The sequence below is a fragment of the Triturus cristatus genome, chromosome 1_2 (genome assembly GCF_964204655.1).
Source record: "Triturus cristatus chromosome 1_2, aTriCri1.1, whole genome shotgun sequence".
Classification (NCBI taxonomy): Eukaryota; Metazoa; Chordata; class Amphibia; order Caudata; family Salamandridae; genus Triturus; species Triturus cristatus.
In genome coordinates this window covers 1,057,731,742-1,057,752,340 of record NC_140580.1, presented here as the reverse complement: position 1 = coordinate 1,057,752,340, position 20,599 = coordinate 1,057,731,742, and the positions used below count along the sequence as shown (strand labels likewise).

The following is a 20,599-nucleotide window of genomic DNA, read 5'->3' as shown; positions in this document are numbered from 1 at the left end:
GGATTCGGGGCGTGTTTTTCTTTTTCTCTCCTCTTGCCATTGGCTGGAGGAGAGAAAAACACGCCCAGCGAACAGTAACAAAAAGACACGCCCCCGAATCCGAAAAGGACGGGGCTTGTTTTGCGAGACAAGCCTCTTCTCCAATGGCTGGCCAGCATTTAAGAGGCCAGCCAATGGAGAAGAGGAGAGAAGAGGGGCGGGTTCAAGCACCTCTTCTCCAAGTCATTAAATCTCGCGAGCGAGACTGCGCAGCCTTCGCTAGCCGAGACCTAAAAAATGGGTGGTCTCGTCTTTGTCCAAGTTAGAGAATTTGTTGTATGCCTATGTATAGTGTCATGTCCATACATATTCACATCTATATATATGTGCATATATATGTATGCATGTATATAGGTGCATATATGTATGTACATACATAAATATACATAGAACGACGTTAATCAGCAATGTAGATCAGATTTGGTAAAACATTAAACACACATCTTCTGGCAAAACAGTAAACATGTACTTGAAAAACCTAGTAGCTACACAAACAGCATGTATGAAAAAAACACTCCCCAAATATAAAATCGACCTTACCTTACACTGGCTGCGTAGTGCGGTCCTACCGCTAACTATGGGACGTTACCCAATATAGCAACCAAGTCTGATTCGACACAAAAGAACGTAAATAACGAAATAAGAAAAGCATATTCGACAGTTTCAAAACAAATATGTATTTTCTGCATAAGCATACTATACACCTTGAAAGTTCTGGAAAAACAGTAAACATATCCTTTCAAAACACAGTAGCTACACAAACAGCATGAATGAAAAAAACACTCCCCAAACATAACATCGACCTTACCTTACAGTGGCTGCGCAGTCCGGTCCTACCGGTAACCATGGAACGTTGCACAATATACCAACCCAGGCAGATTCGACACAAAAGAACATAAATAAAAAACGAAATAAGAAAAGCATATTCGACAGTTTCAAAACAAATAACTTTTTTCTACATAAGCACACCATACATCTTTTATGTAAGTAACACATAGTAAAAGTGAAGTGAGGCTGAAAGGGTGTTAATAGACGCACCGCATTGCAAACCACGCTGCTAAAATATATATAGTCAAGAAAGAAAAGCTGCGCAGTGCGGCTGCGTGTCGATATAAAGTATTTAGTTTGAGTAGTAATTTAAAACAAATTAAGCGCAGACATTAAAAGTATACATTTGTTTGCACTGGATGACGCTTTAAACAAACAGCAATGGTAATAGATACAGGCTAAACAACCTTTTACTAAGCAAACGCCCACAAATGGGATATACATTTTAACATCTCATAGTAGCTAAAGCATATCAATTTACAACAGTGTCCTTTAAGATTACATTTTGACAATATATTCATATAATGACACCGAAAAAGTCCCTACAGAGAGCTACATTCAACAAATATTGTATCGTAAAGGTACACATAATGTTGGAGGGCCTAAAAAGTCTATACGGTCTTGTTTGGAGAGGAAGAAGCTGAGTGTAAAAGGTCCAACATATGCACGGTAAACATACCACTTGGCGTTCACTCGCTAATTCGGAAGTGAGAGAAGATGGTGATACAGATTACAGATCCCGTATCCCCGACCAGTCACCTAACAAGTAGCTGTAAAGATTGTATCTGCGGGGACGGAAATGTGTGCCTAGACACATGTTGCCTAATGAAAAGTACAAACCATGTCCAAATGCTCATAAAACACCCTTTTAGTTTGCTCTAACCTAAGCACACATGTAAGGAAAGCAAACAAACTATTCAAAGTGCATCTACTTTACCTTAATTGTAGTGACATTTTTGTAAGTTTAACTTACATCACAAAATCTGCACCCCGGACAGTTTTACCGCTACCCACAAACATTTAAAAAGTTTTTTTTAAAACGCAGATTCAATAAAAAAACAACATACATCAACAATGTAGAAAAGCATTTGTAAACATGAAAAGCAAATGAAATTTTCTTATACTAAGCATAGACATACACACTGTGTTATATTTTTCACGAAATTCAATGATAAATTGTATACAAATAATTATCAGTTCTCAAGAACTGTAACTTACCCTCGGAAGGTCGATGCGACTTTCCTAAAAATATGAATGGCCGCTGGTCCGACACAAACGACATATAAACACCTCAAGTTTCTTGACTTTAGTCTGCCCCAAAAAATATATGTAAACCAAATGCAAGCACTCCAAAACACACAAAATCTGTTAACCTTACCTTAAAAACAACTACCCCCCCCCCGCCCTGTATACCACCGAAGCATTCTTTGGAAAACAGCACAGTTTTAATCTAAAAGCAACAAACCATTGCAAGTCAATGGAGGTTACCTCACTTGTAGCAGCATCCTTGTTCTTAGTGTCCCAGTTGTTTGTATTGCTTGCTTACTGTAGCGCCTTGACAGCAGGCTTTAAAAAAATTAAAAAAACATAGATTAGGCACAGAAAACAACATAAGTGAAAAAGCGTCAGTGTAGAGAAATCCACACTGTTTAATCCTGTATCTAAATTTGCAAAGAGAATACAAATACAAATACAGTAGACCTTAAACAAAAACGCAGAATAGGTGGCGAAACCAAACCTAAGTGAAAACGGGGCGGCATAGAGAAATCTACACTGGTTAATACTGTATGAAAAGTACATTTGCAAATTAAATACAAATAACTAAGTGTAACTTCTCGTAACCATAATTTAGCAACTTCCCAGAAGATAGCAATGGCCGCAGATTCCCTACGAAAGTACGCGAATCAACATTAATACAAGCACATTCCAAATATTACAAAATCCAACAAAATTTTCCTTACTGCAGCATACAAAACTGTTCCTTTATTATTAATCCATGCCCCGAAATAGACTTATCTTGTACAGGTGTCCCCATTGCTCGCTTCCTGGAGGGCCTTCAAAAAGTCCTAAAAACCAAAAAAGACAAACAGTGATTAAGGTCTGCAAAACAAATGACGAAAAGAAACAAACATATGGAATAAAGCCATACACACTGTGTCCTATTTCTCCACAAAATAAATGTGCAAACAAAATACAAACATCCCAAACTCCTTAATAGGTGCAACTTACCTTACAAAGGCTGCACCCCGTCCTGTTCTACCGCTTACCGGAACATTCATGAAGATACCGATGACGGCAGAATCGAAAAAAAAACGAGGTAGATCAACAATGTAGAAAAGCATTTTGAAACATCCAAAACACAGCCAAATTGTTGTAAAGTTAGCATAGAGACATACACACTGCATTATATGTCTCCCCAAACGTAATGTGTAAAGAAACCTAAAAAATAGATAAGTTAAACTTACTGTACAAAGGCAGCGCCCCGCCCTGTTCTGCCGCTTACCACGGAACCTTCTCAAAGGTACCGATCCCTGCAGATTCGACAGTAAACTACGTGGAATAGCAATTTGGAAAATAGTTTGAGAAACATTCAAAACACATCTAAATATTTGTAAACTAATCATAAAGACATACACACTGTATTATATTTTCCACACCAAAATAAATATTTTAAATCAACCTCCAAAAAGCTATAGTGCTAAATAAGTGTTACGTACCTTACAAAGGCTTTGCCTCGTCCAACCACTCACCATGAAACATTCAAGAAGATACCTATCCACGCAGATTCGACATAAAACGCAGTAGACCAACAAGGTGAAAAACTGTTTCCGAAACCTGAAAATGACACCTCAATCTTCGTAAACTAAGCATAGAGACAAACATACTGTTATATTTCCCCCCCGAAATAATTCTTAAATAAAATACAAATACTCAAATATCTAAATGAGTTAAACTTACCTTACAAAGGCAGTGCCCCATCCTGTTCTTCCGCTTTTCACGAACATTCACGAAGATAACGTTCCCGCAGATTAGTTAGAAAACGACAAACATCAATTTCAGAAAGCATTTTCAACACATGATAAACACATCTAAATGTACGTGAAGTATATAGACATACACACTGTGTTATATTTCCCCCAAACCAAATATGTAACCAAAAGACAGAAACTCAATAATCCTAAGCAAGTGCAACTTCCCGTACAAAGGCTGTGCCCCGCAGTGTTCTACCGCTTAGGATGGAACATTCACGAAGGTACCGATCCCCGCAGATTCAACAGAAATCGACGAACTTTATCAATGTTAAAAAGCATTTTGAAAACATTAAAAACCACCAAAGCTACTTTATTTAATGATATAAAACGCTTCCTTTATCTAATGAACACAGCTCAAATACCTTACTTGCATGTGTACTCCGGAATGGTTACCGACAGGCCTGCAAACGAGAAAACATGCAAATGTAATTCCAAGTATAAACCTTGGCCAAAGGCGAATTAACTGTGTTTTTTTCTTTCTATCCAAAGCACACATTTAAAAGAAAAGCAGCAAACTATTCAAACTGAAGGCACCTTAATTGTAGTAGCATGGGTGTAATCGTTGTGCATGTGTCTCTATTGCTGGTTTCTAGGGAGGGCCTTCTGGACAGTCCCAAAAAAAAAAAGGAAACTAAGACTTAGGACAGGAAATGAATAAAGAAAAAACAAACATATGGACTAAAGACATACACACTATATCACATTCCTCCACAAAAATAATGTGTAATCTTTATACAACCAAAACCACAAACTCGTAAATAGGTGTAACTTACCTTACAAAGCTTGCGCACCGCCCTGTTCTACCGCTCACCACGGAATATTTATGAAGATACCAATGACCACAGATTCGACAGAAAACGACGTGCCTTAAACATTTTGTAAAGCAGTCAAGAACATGAAAAACACATCAAACTTTCAGTATACTAACCATAGAGACATACACACTGTGTAATATTCCCCCCCAAAATAAATATGAAAATAAAGTACGCAGAATCAAAAGTCCTAAATAAGTGGAACTCACCTTACAAAGCCAGTGCCCCACCCTGTTCTACCGCTAATCACGGAACGTTCACAAAGATACCGATCCCTGCAGATTCCACATAGAACAGCGTTGATCAACAACACATGTAACTTTCTGTAAAGTAAGCATAGAGACATACACACCACCCCCAAAAGCAACATCCCAAAAAGTAACATCAAAATAAAATTCCCCAAATCAATAGTCCTACATAAGTGGAACTTACCTTAGAAAGCCAGTGCCCCGCCCTTTTCTACTGCTTACCACAGAACATTCACGAAGATACCGATCCCCGCAGATTTGACATAGAACGACGTTCATCAGCAATGTAGATCAGATTTGGAAAAACATTAAACACACATCTTCTGGAAAACAAGCACACCACTTCCTTTCTCCGAGGTGAAGCAGAAATGCCTCGGTGAAACGCAGTGGCGTTTTCGGATTCGGGGGCGTGTTTTTCTTTTCTCTCCTCTTGCCATTGGCTGGAGGAGAGAAAAACACGCCCAGCGAAAAGTATCGAAAAAAAACGCCCCCGAATCCGAAAAGGACGGGGCTTGTTTTGCGAGACAAACCTCTTCTCCAATGGCTGGCCAGCATTTAAGAGGCCAGCCAATGGAGAAGAGGAGAGAAGAGGGGCGGGTTCAAGCCCCTCTTCTCCAAGTCATTAAATCTCGCGAGCGAGACTGCGCAAGCACAGCCTTCGCTAGCCGTGACCTAAAAAGGCACAGAATCACGGGGCAGCGAAGGGGACAGGAGGAGAAAAAAGGCACAGAATCACGGGGGCAGCGAGGGGGACAGAAGGAGAAAAAAGGCACAGAATCACAGGGGTAGCGAAGGGGACAGAAGGAGAACAAGTTAGGAGTGAGGTGGGAGGAAAGACGCCAGTACATAGGCACTATTAGTTTCATCTCTGCAGAGTATGTCTGTAGTGAGATTCTGGAGCAAGGAGGGAGTGTGAGAATGAGAGAGGCACTAGACATGAAGAAGGGCATAAACGTGATGGTTATTATTAGCATAAAGCATCGCATTGCACCTACTCAGCACAAAAAAATAAATTGCATGTTGCGCTAATGTAAAAAGCTGGTTATTTTAACCCAAATGCGTGCCACTCATTTTGTCACCCTAAGAATGATAAAAGGTAAAGACCTATTTGCTTGTGTTTTAATGAGTTACCTGTAGGCTACACATAAAACTTGCAAGCAAGCGCTGAGCTATCGAACTCGGCAAGGGGTCATTCATTGGATAGAAAAAGAGAGCTGTCTCATGAAAAATGGGACGAAATCTCCGCTATATCAAAAATAGGTTTTGAATAAATAATTTTTTTTAACAAAGTCTTGAAAGTATGATCTCTTTACTAGGCCAGCACATGACTTTGTTGATAGCAGTGTACAGTGAAATGCAACAGAGACAGACTCATATATGTGCTTCCTGACCCTGGGGCAATGCCTACGTCACTGGTCCTCAGTATTTGCAAAATAGGACATGATAAACCCAATAACATATGTTCAATTTAAAAAAAAATAATAGTTTTTGAATACTTATCCATCAATAGTTATTGAAGGTTATATTCAATAGCAACCTACAGAACACAGAACTCGCGTAAAAAGACGACTGCATAGAGAACCTATAAGTTAAACCTCCTACATGGTAACTGCTGTGAGAGGTATCTGGAGTGTTGTCTCTGACTCAGCGGAAAGTTGTGTGTGCAGTTTTTGGAGTCTGAATGGAGTGAAAGCACATATGTTTTCAATTAATGGAGACGCAGCAGGGGAGGGGTGGTGCGCGAGCGCCCGCCGTGGCTAAAGTGAAAGCACTTACACACTGACAATCCCTCATCGCGATCACTCTAAAAGATGACGCACGCTAGGGATGCACGCGCAGCAGCGGGGGGGAGGGGTATGGTGCTGAAGGCTGGTGCAGGAAAGGCAGATGGCTGGGCGAGAAGGGAGAGGGGAATGCGGGGAGCAGCTGTGTGCGGCACGCCATCGTGCACTGTAGCTTGTCGCCAGCACAAAAATGTGGGTAGCACTTTCTAAACCCACCTACCAAATGTCTCGCAGAGCATCGCTTACGCGATAGCTCAGGCGAGACCTAAAAAGCAAGCATGAAGGAGTCTAAACGAAAATGGCTATAGAAAAGTAAATTCTGTCTCAAACAATTGTAATAGATTGTAATGTCCTGGGAGCGCTGTGGCCCGTATCATGGGATTAAAAGAAAGGCCAGAGAAAGCTGCTCACAGTATGTGTAGTGCCTAAAATCGCATATATGTCCATAAGGCAAATAGGTAATGATTACAATGCCAAGGAGGCGCTGTGGTTACTATCATGGAAATAAAAAAGGCATTCAATATTGGTCATAGTATGGGCTGTGCGTTACACCACGTAAATGTCAAAATAGATATTAATCATAAAATAATATAGAACGAAACCATGTAAAGCAATGGGTTAAATACGGTGAGGCGTGTATGGCCACTTCCCTTGTCAAAATGTGAAGACAGTAATGCCAATTAATACTGTTCCCGTTTGGCGCAGCTTGTTACATCAAGTATAAGGCACGTTAGAGATTGGGGAGAAAAGCGCATTGGAAGCGCGTATAGCCGCTTCTCTGTCCTTGCTTTCATTTAAGATATCACTGGGCGCGGCACATTATGTCGCGTATCAATTCAAAAAATAAGAACAAAACGCAATTAGTTAAAATTTAAGGACAGCGCTACGGTTTCGTTGCGAGCGAATGATAGTGTTAAAGCGAGGTCAGGGAAGTAGAATGCGAAAGGGAATGAAGAGCGCATCGTAATGCTTACCTGAACGACCGAGAACCAACGTCTAGGGTGCCGAAGGAAATGAACTCCCGCGCTGCCCTTAAAATAGTGTGCGTTTTCTGGTATTGGCGTGGCTATAGGGAGGGAGTCACGTCTTGAATAGAAAGACTAAAGCTAAGCCGGTAAAAAAAAATAAAAAAAAAATAAAGGAGATGTTCTAAATAAAGTAGTCTTCCATTCAGAACATGACTAAAGCGAACACGATATATTACGGTCACAATAAAGTAAAGGCAACATTGAAAAATTAATTAAGACAGGCGGCCGTGCGGCCGCGAAAGTGATCGCAATCAAACATCAAAGCGGCCGAGAAAGTGAAAGTAATCGCGTCAAGCGCGGCGCGTGCGCCCGCGCACTGTAGGTCTAGGCTGGCCTGGTAGCCCTTTTTGGAGCCCTCTCAATAAGTCTCGCAGAGCATCGCTTACGTGATAGCTCAGGCAAGACCTAAAAATATGGTGGATTTCTAATAGCTACTGCACTCAGCCAAAAGGAGTAGCAGTCTGTTGTATGCACTTATGTATACGTGTTGTCTGTAGACTCATGCAACTACTAACAAGGAACAACATATGTCTGATTGTTTGAGTATGGCAGAAGAGTGTTATTGTTTGGGGGCGGTTGATATAAGACCGGAGTTTTGCAATGTGGTGTGGTGATACTGAGTGTGTGAGTACCAGACGACTTTGTGTTGGTGGAGAGGAGGAGCTGGAGTGATTTGGGGAGAAAAAAGGAAAGTCTGTCTAGTGAGTTTAGAAGTGGGGCTCAATGCAAATTTTGCAAGTAGACAAGAAGGGGATGCGAGTTGAGTGGCATAAGAAGGGACCTTTGGGTATAGGCTTAGAGTGACATTGAGCGCGTGCCAGGGTTGTTTGTGCAGGTTGGAGCACAGGGGGCAAGCAACCAGTTTTTAGGTTCTGACCATTTGTGCAGGGCTGGTCCAGGTTCTTGTACAAGGATGGTGTGCGGTCTGAAGATGGTAATGCGTTGTGCAGGCATGGTGATTTTCGAAATTTTAATAGTGTGTGAAAATTCATTTAAGGTGATGGTTTTTGGTAGCTTAAGGTAAACGAGTGTCTTGTGTGTAAGAAGTCGGTGCAATTTGCATAGTTGAATGCGACTGTGTCATGACTGAAGAAAATGTAGCCTGTGTGGTCTGTGTCGTTGAGCTGTTTGGTGTGGCAACATTTAGTGTTATTGTGCAACTGATGTGCATGGAAACACACTGCAAGTTTCGACTGTAACATTAAAATCCAAGTATATTCACCAACCAAGTTATAGGTGTTGAGGTCAGTGATATCTTAATTATTATTGGGGCCCCTGGCAAACATTTGGGGCCCTCCAGTTCCTTACAATGTTAAATGTATTACCGATTTTCCGCGAATTCAAGCCCTCATGATACCAAATAAGGATTCATATGAGACTTTCAGAAATGGGAGTCCACAAACACAGCCAGTGGCTCAAGTTGCCCAAAGTCTAGTAGCCAAATGCTACAGAACGCCAGCTTGAACAAGCACTGGTAAAGCGATTTCTTTCTGCACTTTGAGCTACACTCTTGCCTCGCAACAGCAATATTTGACATGGAATGCAGGGTCTAACTAGGCTGTTCCTCTCATTGTAGGAGGGACACCAAAGATGGCTCGGTGGCTATTTCATGGTCTAATATACATAATAGTAAAATAAGATATATGAATTTGACATTTTAGGCTTAATTGCCGGATATTCGTATTCACCAAATTCTCCTTCAGAACAGGCATTCTTGCTGCAACAGTAAGTTCAAAGGCCTGCTCGAAAGATTTCCACTATTCAGTGAGGTGAAATCTGACCATTTTCTCATTCTCCTCCCCTACTTTGTCCTGCCTCTTTCTAGGAGTAAACTTCTGCCTATACAGTGACCTCCTCCCCTTCTGAGTAAGAAAAATGGGAGGATTTGGGTAAAAGGAGTATAGAGAATCAGAAGAGAAGCAGAGACGGGAGCTAGAAATGAGCAGACAGGTGAAGTAAGGAGACAAGGTGAGGTAAGGAGACAAGGTGAAGTAAGGAGACAAGGTGAAGTAAGGAGACAAGGTGAAGTAAGGAGACAAGGTGAAGAAAAAGGTGATGTCGCAAGAAAGATACAGATAGGCACAGAAATAGATGCTAAGATTTTAGAGCAAGCTAAAATTAGAGTGAGTTAGAGAAAACAAAATGTAGTGAGGAGGTGGGTGCACTGAAGGAGGAGTTCGAGGGAGGTAGGAATGTGAGGATAGGACAGAAGCATAGGGAGCTGCATGCTAAAGATGAGTGTGTAGGCGAAAAAAGGAGAAGTGAGGTGTAGAAAGACAGGCCAGGAAAAGAGAACAGTGAAAGACAAAGGTGAAGGGGAGATTTGTTTGTAGTGAGATTACGTAGAGGGACAGACGTCAGGTAGAGAAAGAGGAGTGGTTCATACAGTCAAAGAGTGGAGAGTGCTGAGAAGCAGAAGAGGTACACTGGTGACAGAGATATGCACAACGATACAGCGGTGAGGCAGAGAGTGAGAACTGCATTAGAGGAGGTCCAAAGAGTAAATGACAGTAAAAGATTGTGAGTAAGGCATAAGGTTGTGAGAGAGGAGGTAGAGGAAACAGAGGGTGGTGCAGAGGTGAGGTGGTGAACAACAACAATAAAGTAAAGGCAACATTGAAAAATTCAAATTAATTAAGACAAGCGGCCGTGTGGCCGCGAAAGTGATCGCAATCAAGATCGGCGCGCGCGCCCGCGTACATGCACTGTAGGTCTAGGCTGGCCTGGTAGCACTTTTTGGAGCCCTCTCAATAAGTCTCGCAGAGCATCGCTTACGCGATATCTCAGGCGAGACCTAAAAAACAGTGGGGCACAGTGATTACAATAAAAGAAATGTGGTGCAACCAGCGATAAAAGGTGCTGGAGAAGGGGGCAACAAGCAAGGCTAAGGACAACAGGCAATCGGGGAGCCACGTGGGGGAGGAAATAAAGGAGGAGAGTCACAGGAGGCAACCTGGGCTCAAACCCCTACCAGCCTGGCAGGGGCACAACACAGGTAGATGGCAGACCGGACCTACGGGGGGTGACCAGCTATCCTCCTAACTCAGCAACTCCACCCCAACCATCACGGAAAATGACGACCCCAACACCGCAGCCCGAACCCTGCACAGATGAATCTCCGACAGCGCCAACACCATAGCCCCCCTCAAGAAAAACAAAAACACCCATGCCAAGAAAGCCAGATGGTTTACCAGCAAACTTCGAGAGTCCAGACACACTTGCCGCCGCCTCAAAAAGGCCTGGAGGAACACCAAATCCACAGAAGCGCACAACAACTTCAGAGCCGCCACTAACAACCACCACCAACTCATCCGATAAACGAGAAAAAAAGCGATTGAAGACAGAATCTCCACTCATGCACACAACAGCAAAGTACTCTTCAACATCATCAAGGAGTTCTCCCAACCCAACAGCGAGTCCACCGACATCCCTCCCTCACAAGACCTCTGCGACAAACTCAGCACCTTTTTCCACCACAAAATCAAGAGCATCTACAACAACTTCGACGAAGACAACCAACACACTGAACCCTCACCGACCACCCCCGACACCCTGAAGCCAACGATCGACAACTGGACAGCCCTCACCACCGAAAACACTCTGAAGACGATGAAGTCAATCTACTCCGGAGCCCCCACGGACCCCTGCCTCCACCACATCTTCAACATAGCCGCCGATACCATCGCACCCATGCTCTGCCACACCATCAACCGCTCCCTGGCAACCGCCTCATTCCCCGACGACTGGAAACACGCCGAGGTCAACTCCCTCCTGAAGAAACCCTCGGCGGACCCCACCGACCTCAAAAACTGCAGACCCATCTCCCTGCTCCCCAGCGAAAGTTATCGAGAAAGCCATCAACAGCCAACTCGCCACATTCTTCGAAGAGCATAACATCCTCGACTCCTCTCAATCCGGCTTCAGAAAAAAACACAGTATGGAAACCGCCCTCCTCGCCGCAACAGACGACATCCGCACCTTACTGGACAAAGGAGAAACAGTAGCCCTCATCCTCCTCGACCTCTCTGCGGCATTCAACACAGTCTCTCACCGCACCCTAATAAGCAGACTCCATGACGAAGGGATCCAAGACAAGGCACTTGACTGGATCCGCTCCTTCCTCTACGGCAGAACCCTGCGGGTCAGACTCCCCCCTTTCCTCTCAGATCCTACACCTACCACCTGCAAAGTCCCCCAGGGCTCCTCACTCAGCCCGAAGCTCTTCAACATCTACATGGCTCCACTCGCCACCATCGTCAGACCCTACGGATTCAACATTGTGTCATACGCAGACGACACCCAACTCATCCCCTCCCTATCCAACGAACTCAACATCCCCAGACACAACTTTTGAGAAGGCATGGAAGCCTTCGCCAAATGGATGAAAAACAGCTGCCTGCAACTAAACACCAACAAAACGGAAGTACTCATCATGGGCCCAAACCCCAATGCCTGGAAAGACACCTGCTGGCCCCCTGCCCTCGGAAGCCCGCCCACCCCCACGGACCACGCACGCAACCTGGGAATCATCCTGGGCTCAGAGCTCAAAATGGACCGCAAGATCAACTCTGTCTCGTCCTCCTGGTTCCACACCCTCCGTCTCCTACACAATACCTTCGAATGGATCCCCCTCGAACAAAGAAAGACCGTCACTCATGCCCTGGTCACCAGCAGACTCGGCTACGGCAATGCACTCTACGCCAGAATAAACAAAAACCTCACCCGCAAGCTACAGAACATCCAAAATGCCGCCGCAAGACTAGTCCTCAACCTACCAAGACACTGCCACATCTCCCAGTACCTGCGCACACTCAACTGGCTCCCCATCGAAGCTAGAATCACCTTCAGGATGCTAACCCATGCTCACAAGACCCTCCACGACACCGGACCAGCATGCATACCTGAACAACCGACTCAAATTTCACGCATCACAAAGGACCCTATGATCAGCTCAGCTCTCCTACGCTGTGGTCCCCCGCACCAGAAAGACCAGATCAGGAGGCTGCGCCTTCTCCCTCCTCGCGGCCAGAGCCTGGAACAACTTTCCATTCCACCTCAGACAGACAACATCGCTCCCCATCTTCACAAGAAACCTCAAAACCTGGCTCTTAGACAGACCCCCTCCTTGATGCACTGGAACCTGCGACCCCCCCACCCCCGCGCTTTGTGACCCTTAAGGGTGAGTAGTCACGCTTAACAAACACCTTGATTGATTGATTTAACTTGTGCTTCTAAATCCACCACCAGGTTTGTTACCCATGCTGGGTGCTCGTTGTCTATTGCTAGGCAACTAGCTGTTCCACCCTCCCCAGTGTCACTGGTGTCCATTGTTTCTTCAGCACCCTTCTTCCGTTTTGCCCCTGATCTCACAGCTGGCTTTGATTTCCCTTTTTTCACGGGCCATGGTGGATCAACCTCTCAATGCAGATCAGAGTTAGGTAGTTCGCCTGTAGTCACATGCCCCTTTGACTGCGTCTTGGAGGAGTCACTAACCAGAACCAAGAACCACTGGACTGTGACTTGATTGATGAATTTGGACGCATGCTACTTTTGGTCAGATCAGGAGTTACACTTAATGACACCTGAATGAGACAGGAAGCAAATATCCTTTGACTCAAAACTAATTTTAAACAATATGCGACTTTCAGAACGCCGACACAGATCGCAGTGTACCTGGAATTTTTCTTGTGTTGACAGTTGTTCAGAACATTGGCCCTGATGAAGCCTTATGTAAGGTGAAACGCGTTAGCTACGCTTGTTTGGAAATATATATTAAAGAAAAATTCTGCATCAACACTCAAGACTTACGATCATCTATCTACACTAAATATACATTTCTGTTGCCACTCCTTTTGTGCATTTAAATGTTTGTAATGTATAGTCAACATGCAGCTGACCATTGAGGTGGGCAACGGTATTCTCGACCTGTTCTTTTGTGTACTGTAGTGACCGTTTCAGTCAGTGTGGCTTTGAATCCCCTGGCTGCATCCTCTAACTTTGTTTTGTTAAACGCTGTGCTCTGCAGCAGGCATATTAACCCTTTTTGATGGTCAGAACTGTGATTTGCCAAACCACAGATCACTCCAGCAAGTGCATTAACCACCAGAGTTATCTCACTAGTATTATTGTCCTTTGAATATTGCTGGACGCACAAAGATTTCACCAACACGTGCCTTAAATTCATAAGATATTTTAAATTGCAGCCTCTGGTGACCAATTAAGTAAGGTAGAACAGATTTACTATCATAATTGTCCATGTGCCAATTTTACTGTGGCAGAATTTTTATAAATGTATAAGTTGACCGTCAGACTCTGCTCCCCTCCTGACTTCACACTCTTTCTGCTGCCAACCACAATTTATTGGATCCCAGGATATTTGTTGGCATTTCCAGCACTGTACTCCAGTCACTTGCTGGAGATCCTGTGACTAGAAAAGAGGTCAGCTGTGTGTTTAAACAGAAAAAAACCCTCTCATCTGTGAAGTTGTAAATCGCTGCCCAGCTTCCACCATCGAGCAGCTAAAATGAAGTGCCTTATTGCGTCGAAATAGTTTTCTGCATATTTAGTTTTTTCAGTCATGCTATTTTGGGCCATAAAAGTAACCTTCCTTCCTTGTTTTTATATTCCTTTAAGTTCTGTCACCTTAATGTCAGTGGGGTCCTTCCCAGGGTCTTTCTTATTTCCCACAGTAGACCACTTATTTTTTAGACCCAAAAAGTTCCAGTAGTTTAAATTAACCACCGCCCCATCTCTGAGAGCAGGCCTGTAGTTAGCTCATAGTCCGAGGGTGGTATCTTTATACTACAGTCGGTTCTTCGCCCATCGCACAATTGATGTTAACTATCAGAGACAAAGGTGCCTGACCACTCTAAAATCTCGGGGAGAGATGGCGCCCATTTATACTCCAATCGTAGGCATGGGTGGTGCCTACGCAAAAACCACAGGGAGATGTAGATGCCTGCGCCCTCTGAAATCCCAGGGAGATCCTATATTACATTTATTGAGCCCCTTAAGATAGCTCAGTGAACAGAGTGCCAGTTGCTGAGAACTATTTGTGATCTGTAGAACAAGGGTTCCGGTTAAGATGCGGCTGACCGAGACTTTCATCTTTCCTTGGTCAATAAACCTTGTGCCTTCAGCAGCAACTGTTGTTTATATGAATACGAAGTGACAAGAAATACTATCTTCATAGTTCTAAAATCTAGAGGCGAGGGGCTGTCTGGGCCCTTACATTCCCCCAGGCCCAGTAAGCAGGGGTCAGATGGTCTTGCTTGGAGTGGTTGGATGAGAAAGCGTCTCGAAGCTGGCTTCTCCTCCTCGGTGACCCGGCGCTCTCTTTAGAAATGAGCTGTTTTTTTACCCACCGCCTTGAAAGGTTTTTTGCTGTAGGGCGCACCATGGGCCAAACCCATTTCGAGCTAAGAAAAGATTAAAAGGTAAAACATTACCAGGGATCTTAATGGTTCAGCAGATGTGAGCGTGATGCAGGTTTTAGCTGCAGAAAGCGTGGGGGTTGGACCCGTGGGACAACCCAACGAGAGAGCGGGAAAGAGAGAGACGGCTTCGGACGAACTTTCTTTTCCTCGCAGCCGTGACCTGTTCTGCTTCCTGAACTCGCCTCTGCCTTCTTCTTCCTGCTCTGAGAGCAGCACAGACGGATGCCAAAGCGAGGAGCAACTAATTCAATTTTAAGTGTCTGCAAGATGAGGCGAAGAGTCAATCTGGCGCCCCGGTGGACACATTCATCCATTGCAGGCCTGTGTTTAAGCGCGTGGCCACGGGCTGGAATCCGGACTCGCCCACTCAACCCTTCATGCTTCTGAGGTCGATTAAATGAACCCCATTCAGGTGTGAAACGCATCTGTTGTTATGCTCATGTGAGGCGAATGCTCGCTTTACAGATACACTTACACACAGAGTTTTGTCTTTAGTGTAGAGGAAACTATTTTCTGAAACGTAGTGAAGGTGATGAGAACATGCACAGCCGGGCCTCAGCGATGCAAGCTTCCCTCGCACTAGACCAGGGGACGTTTCTCTCTCTCTCTCTGTATGGTATGTGTAGAGCACAAGCCTCGTCGCTGTACAGGGTCAGAGTCTATGATAAAGTCAACGAGTACTTGGAAGGGTACCTTGGTTCGGAGAGTGGAAGTGGACTGCACCCTTGAGGGATGTAGGGTTCTCATCAGCGGTGCCCTCAGCCATTTCCCAAATTGCACCAGGGTTGAGTAGTCCAGCTAGATTATAGTACCCTGTCCAGATTCTGGTTACATCCACCAAGAAAGCCTGTTGCACTGTGATTTTGTTCTTCTTTTTTGCACATTGTCTCCATTCTAATGGTGACGTCATGACTGACCCTCACCCCGACTGCCCTCTTTCTTCCCCACTCCCTTCCAGAATTCCACGCCCAACCTATGGTGACTTATGACAGTCTCTGCCAATAGTCTTTCAGTGAAGGTGCCCCACTCCTCGTACGAACAGTGCAGCGCCAAGACTTCCCTTTCATGCCAGCTCCTCCATACCCCCCCCCCCCCTATGTTGATACAAAGGAATGAGTATCTCGTTCTTATACCCTGATTCCATTGTAGCCAGGAAAGGTACTTTGCGATGCAGGACCTTGCAGGCTGGTTGGTCACCACATGCTGTCAGCTCTTCACCCCACAAGATCCTAAAATTACTCTGGGAATCATGCCATGGAGCTGATGTTCTTGGCCAATTTCCTTTCTTGTCTTACTTATCAGGAGTCTATTATCATTGGTGCAGCAGGTGCAGTGCTCCGGGGCCCATGGATATGAGGCAATCACTGAACTTAAATTAGGACTGTATTTTGCTATCTGTCTGGGGGCATGTTCTTTGTGTCTTATGGTGCACACAACTGGTGCTCACTTTGACCACCCCGCATAGATACGCTTCATAAATCCTTAGAGTAGCAAGTGAGGTGAATGAATAGGCCAACCCCTGAAAACAGGCTACATTCTCTTTCACTCATTTTCTTCTGATTTGTCAGAAAACTGTGTCTATGATTTATGGGCCATTACCTGCACATGATGGCAATATTAGCTGTTCAGTGCCCTCCATGCAGATCTGGGCCCGCGCCACGAGTACGGCAGTGCTTAATTTGTAAAAGAATGAGTGCTGGTGCCCAATGCTCTGCTCAGAAGCCCACAATCTGTGCAATTAAATGTCGGTGCACCCAATACCAAGGCTGTGCGGTATTTATTCCACCTTGTGCCTCTATGATAGCCTACCAGACACTCCCTGCCCCTTTAGCTCACTCTTGCGTGTTCCCATTTTCTTCCTTTATAATGGTTTTTCATTTGTTCTCTTTCTCAGTCTTCCGTTTTGTTTGTTTTTCTCTCCTGCTCTCTAATGGTGAAAAATAAGTAATGCTCCCCAAAAACGAATGCCGGTGGCCCCTATCGGCAACCACCGGCTCAAATTAAGAACTTGGCAAAGGTACATGACAAGGAGGGGTAATTATTTGTTGCTATTGACCTGCAGGTAAGGGCAATAAGGCTATAGCATCCCCTCTCACTGTGAGAGCAGGAGCTGCCTCTTACCTTAATGACAGGTTGTTAAAGATCGCTCAATTCTCCCGCACTGGCTGTAGTGGTGCCTACGTCTAAAGTAGGACCCAGAAAGCATCGTCTTAATCTACTCCACCGCCAGGCAGATCCTTCTACTGGATAACCATCTCCTTTCCCAAACTCTCCTTGTCAAGGGCTGAGCCCAAAGTGCTGTAAGCTAGCTTTCGTTTACCTTCATGAGAGTGGTGATTTTGAATTTTACCTCATCCGAGACACCAATTCGTCTTTTTCAATTGCTCCAGGAGTTGCTCTTTTGCCCTCCATGCAGCTTTCAAACAACATCCTGGGAAAATATAGTTAGTCTTCAATGCATTAGGTACCACCTCACATCGTATTGTTGTAGTTATGTCTAGTACTGTATCTCATTACTGTACAGTTCCTCTTGTCCTTGTCTATTTATTATTTGCTATTTATTTTATTTATGTTTATATACTTAAAAGTTTTATGTAAGAGTAACTTGATCTACAACTATACTCCAAAACATGGCTCTCACAGCCATCATGCAAGTAAACACTATAACACCAAATGCACCTTTGAACAAGCTCTGTGCACAACCCCAGAAAGTGTCCAACCCTTGCTGTGCATGGTCTTGAGGTGGACCTTTCCTCCAAACAGTGGGCCTCATTTATGGCATTTTGGCATAGGGCAGTGCAAAAATGTGTACCATTCTTGCTTGGGAACCCCCCAAGAACCAGACAGGAGTGAGGGCCTTTTTAGGACTCACTGGGTATTACAGACGGTTTGTGAAGGGGTATGGCACCATTGTTGCCCCCTTGACAGAACTGACGTCAAAGAAACAGCCCAAGAAGGTGATATGGACTGATGCCTGCCAGACCGCATTTAATGCCCTGAAAACTGCCATGTGCACAGCGCCCATGCTCAAGGCACCTGTTATCTCCAAAGAATTTGTAGTGCAGATGGATGCTTCAGAGCAGGTACTCTCACAAGTGAACGACGTGGGCTTGGACCAACCCGTAGCTTTCATTAGCAGGAGGCTACTTCCCAGGGAACAGAGGTGGAGTGCAGTTGAAAGGGAAGCTTTTAATGTGGTCTGGGCGCTGAAGAAGCTGAGGCCTTACTTGTTTGGGACTCACTTCCTGGTTCAGATAGACCACAGGCCTCTCAGATGGCTGATGCAGATGAGGGGTGAAAACCCAAAACTGTTGAGGTGGTCGATCTCCTTACAGGGAATGGAGTTCACGGTGGAACAACGACCTGAGAGTTCCTACCTATGCGCACCCTTGTAATATGGATAGAAGAGCAGAGGACTTGTGTAATGACAAATGCAACTTTAAAAATATCAAATGCATTTTCTCTGTTCTTTGTTTTCAGATACGTGCAATTCGATTGACATTTGTGGGCGAGCTGGGCTGGGAACTGCACATGCCCAAGGAGACCTGCATGCCAGTGTACCAGGCAGTGATGAAAGCTGGCGCCAAGCACGGCATCATAAATGGTGGATACCGGGCAATTGACTCTCTCAGTAGCGAAAAAGGTATTTTAAAAAGCTATCTAGGTGAACACCTAGCGCTTACTACTCCTGACGAAGCATCTAAGGGCTTTATGGTGATGATAGGGCTAATCCGGGAACCCACGGGTTAGTGGTTAATTCAGTGGTTTTTGGTTATGGTTGGTTACTGGGATTCGATTTGTGCTCTCACTCAAACCATTCAATGCATTTACTTTAGTTTCTTTGCGGTTGTATGTGAACATCAGTGAGGGCTACGTGAGTTCATGCAAATCGTAAGAAGAATGAAGGTGTCTGCTAGAGGAGATTAGATATTGTAGGTTTGCAGGGATATGGTTGAAAGTATGAGAAGTTGTGTGACCTATGGTGTGCACAATTTGCAGAAATATATTTGAGAAGATGAAAACAGACAAGCATGCAACTAAAAGTAGGCTACACTTCCAGTGAGGAGGCGTGCTGAGAATGGGAGATTAGGAGCGGGTCATTTGAAAGAGGAGGGGCAAATCCAAGGTTTTAAGTCAAAGTTACTTTTTTCATGCAGGGTGTTTAGAAATATAGTGGAGGAGGTTTTTTGAGATAGCATGCAATCTGAGTGCAAATAACGTTAGAAAGAAACAATATTTAAGCATGTAAGACACTGCTATATTAAGTACGTTTGCTACACCAGGACACTGAACAATTTGGCATCAGGCTGTCATCCCCTTACCCCTCCACCTGCCCACCCCCACCAGCAACCCACAAAAAAGTTTTGAAACTGAATCAACATGAGCTGTCCAGTGGTGCCTGCTTGGTTATTGGAAAGTCTTCAGCTGAGTTTCTGGGATATTGGAGAACACAAGTTATCTCCTGATGATGGCAGCACTATTACCCAAGTATATTATTCAATAATCAAAATTGAACAGGATAAAAAAGCTCTTTTTGAAGTCATTTATTTAAATTCTCCTCTGCTTTGGTAAATGAATAAGCTTTTAGAGCTTCAGAACAGACTTCTTAGTGCTTGATTCGTTCCAATAGAAAACCAGATAGTGAACATCTCAAGTTGTCCTGCGTCAGGAATTTACAGCTTGTCCTGTGTGTTGCATTCATTGGATATATCATGAACATATTCTGTGAAGGGCTTACTTTGTACCAGATGTTTTGGTGGTGGGCAATACCAGTACTTAATTTGTTCTATTGACAACACTGACACTTATTTAGGGGTGATAGGATGCTTTACCACCTCTCTCACTGTCCTGGTTCCCCTCTGCAGCTGCCTTCATTAAAGGAAATATAAAAACAAATGTTGGATGGAATGCTTGAATTAATCTCAGCCACTGGTAATTCCTCGGGGCCACATCCCAGTCCATCTTTCTTTTGCTCACCATGAGTTCTCAGTTTGGACCAAGCCAAATGCAAATCAGTCTTGACCCTGCTCCAAACAACATTCTGGCCCAAAATGCCAGCCAGGTCTTCACATCGGACGTGCTCTTCCAACATTGTTTAGGTCAACATTCAGTTATTCCAGATTCCCATCAACATGTCAGCAAAGATTTGCTGAAAAGGAGTTGTGCATTGTGAAGTAATGTTTGTGCTGATAAGTCATTGCTGGTCATTTGCCATTTTTTGGAATACGTTTGCATGGCCAGTAATGGAGCCTGTTATTTGCCATAATAGCGCCTCCTGATGACTGTGAAACATACAATCACTGTTCCATGTATGAGGTTGCTTAAACTGGACAGCAAATAATCCCTCCTGCAGAGGTTTAGGGTTGATGAGAGCTTGTTGAGATTTTTCACC

The 20,599-nt window shown here is 44.2% G+C and overlaps 1 protein-coding gene across 5 annotated transcripts in view; it reads left to right on the top strand.

The window, feature by feature from the left end:
• SARDH (sarcosine dehydrogenase) overlaps positions 1-20,599 on the top strand; it is a 613,955-nt gene that overhangs the window by 506,278 nt on the left and 87,078 nt on the right. For all 5 annotated transcript variants that reach the window (XM_085612553.1, XM_085612590.1, XM_085612570.1 and 2 more), the window contains exon 18: positions 18,688-18,850. In XM_085612553.1, the coding sequence (XP_085468679.1) occupies positions 18,688-18,850 (163 nt within the window). The remainder of the gene's footprint in view (positions 1-18,687; positions 18,851-20,599) is intronic.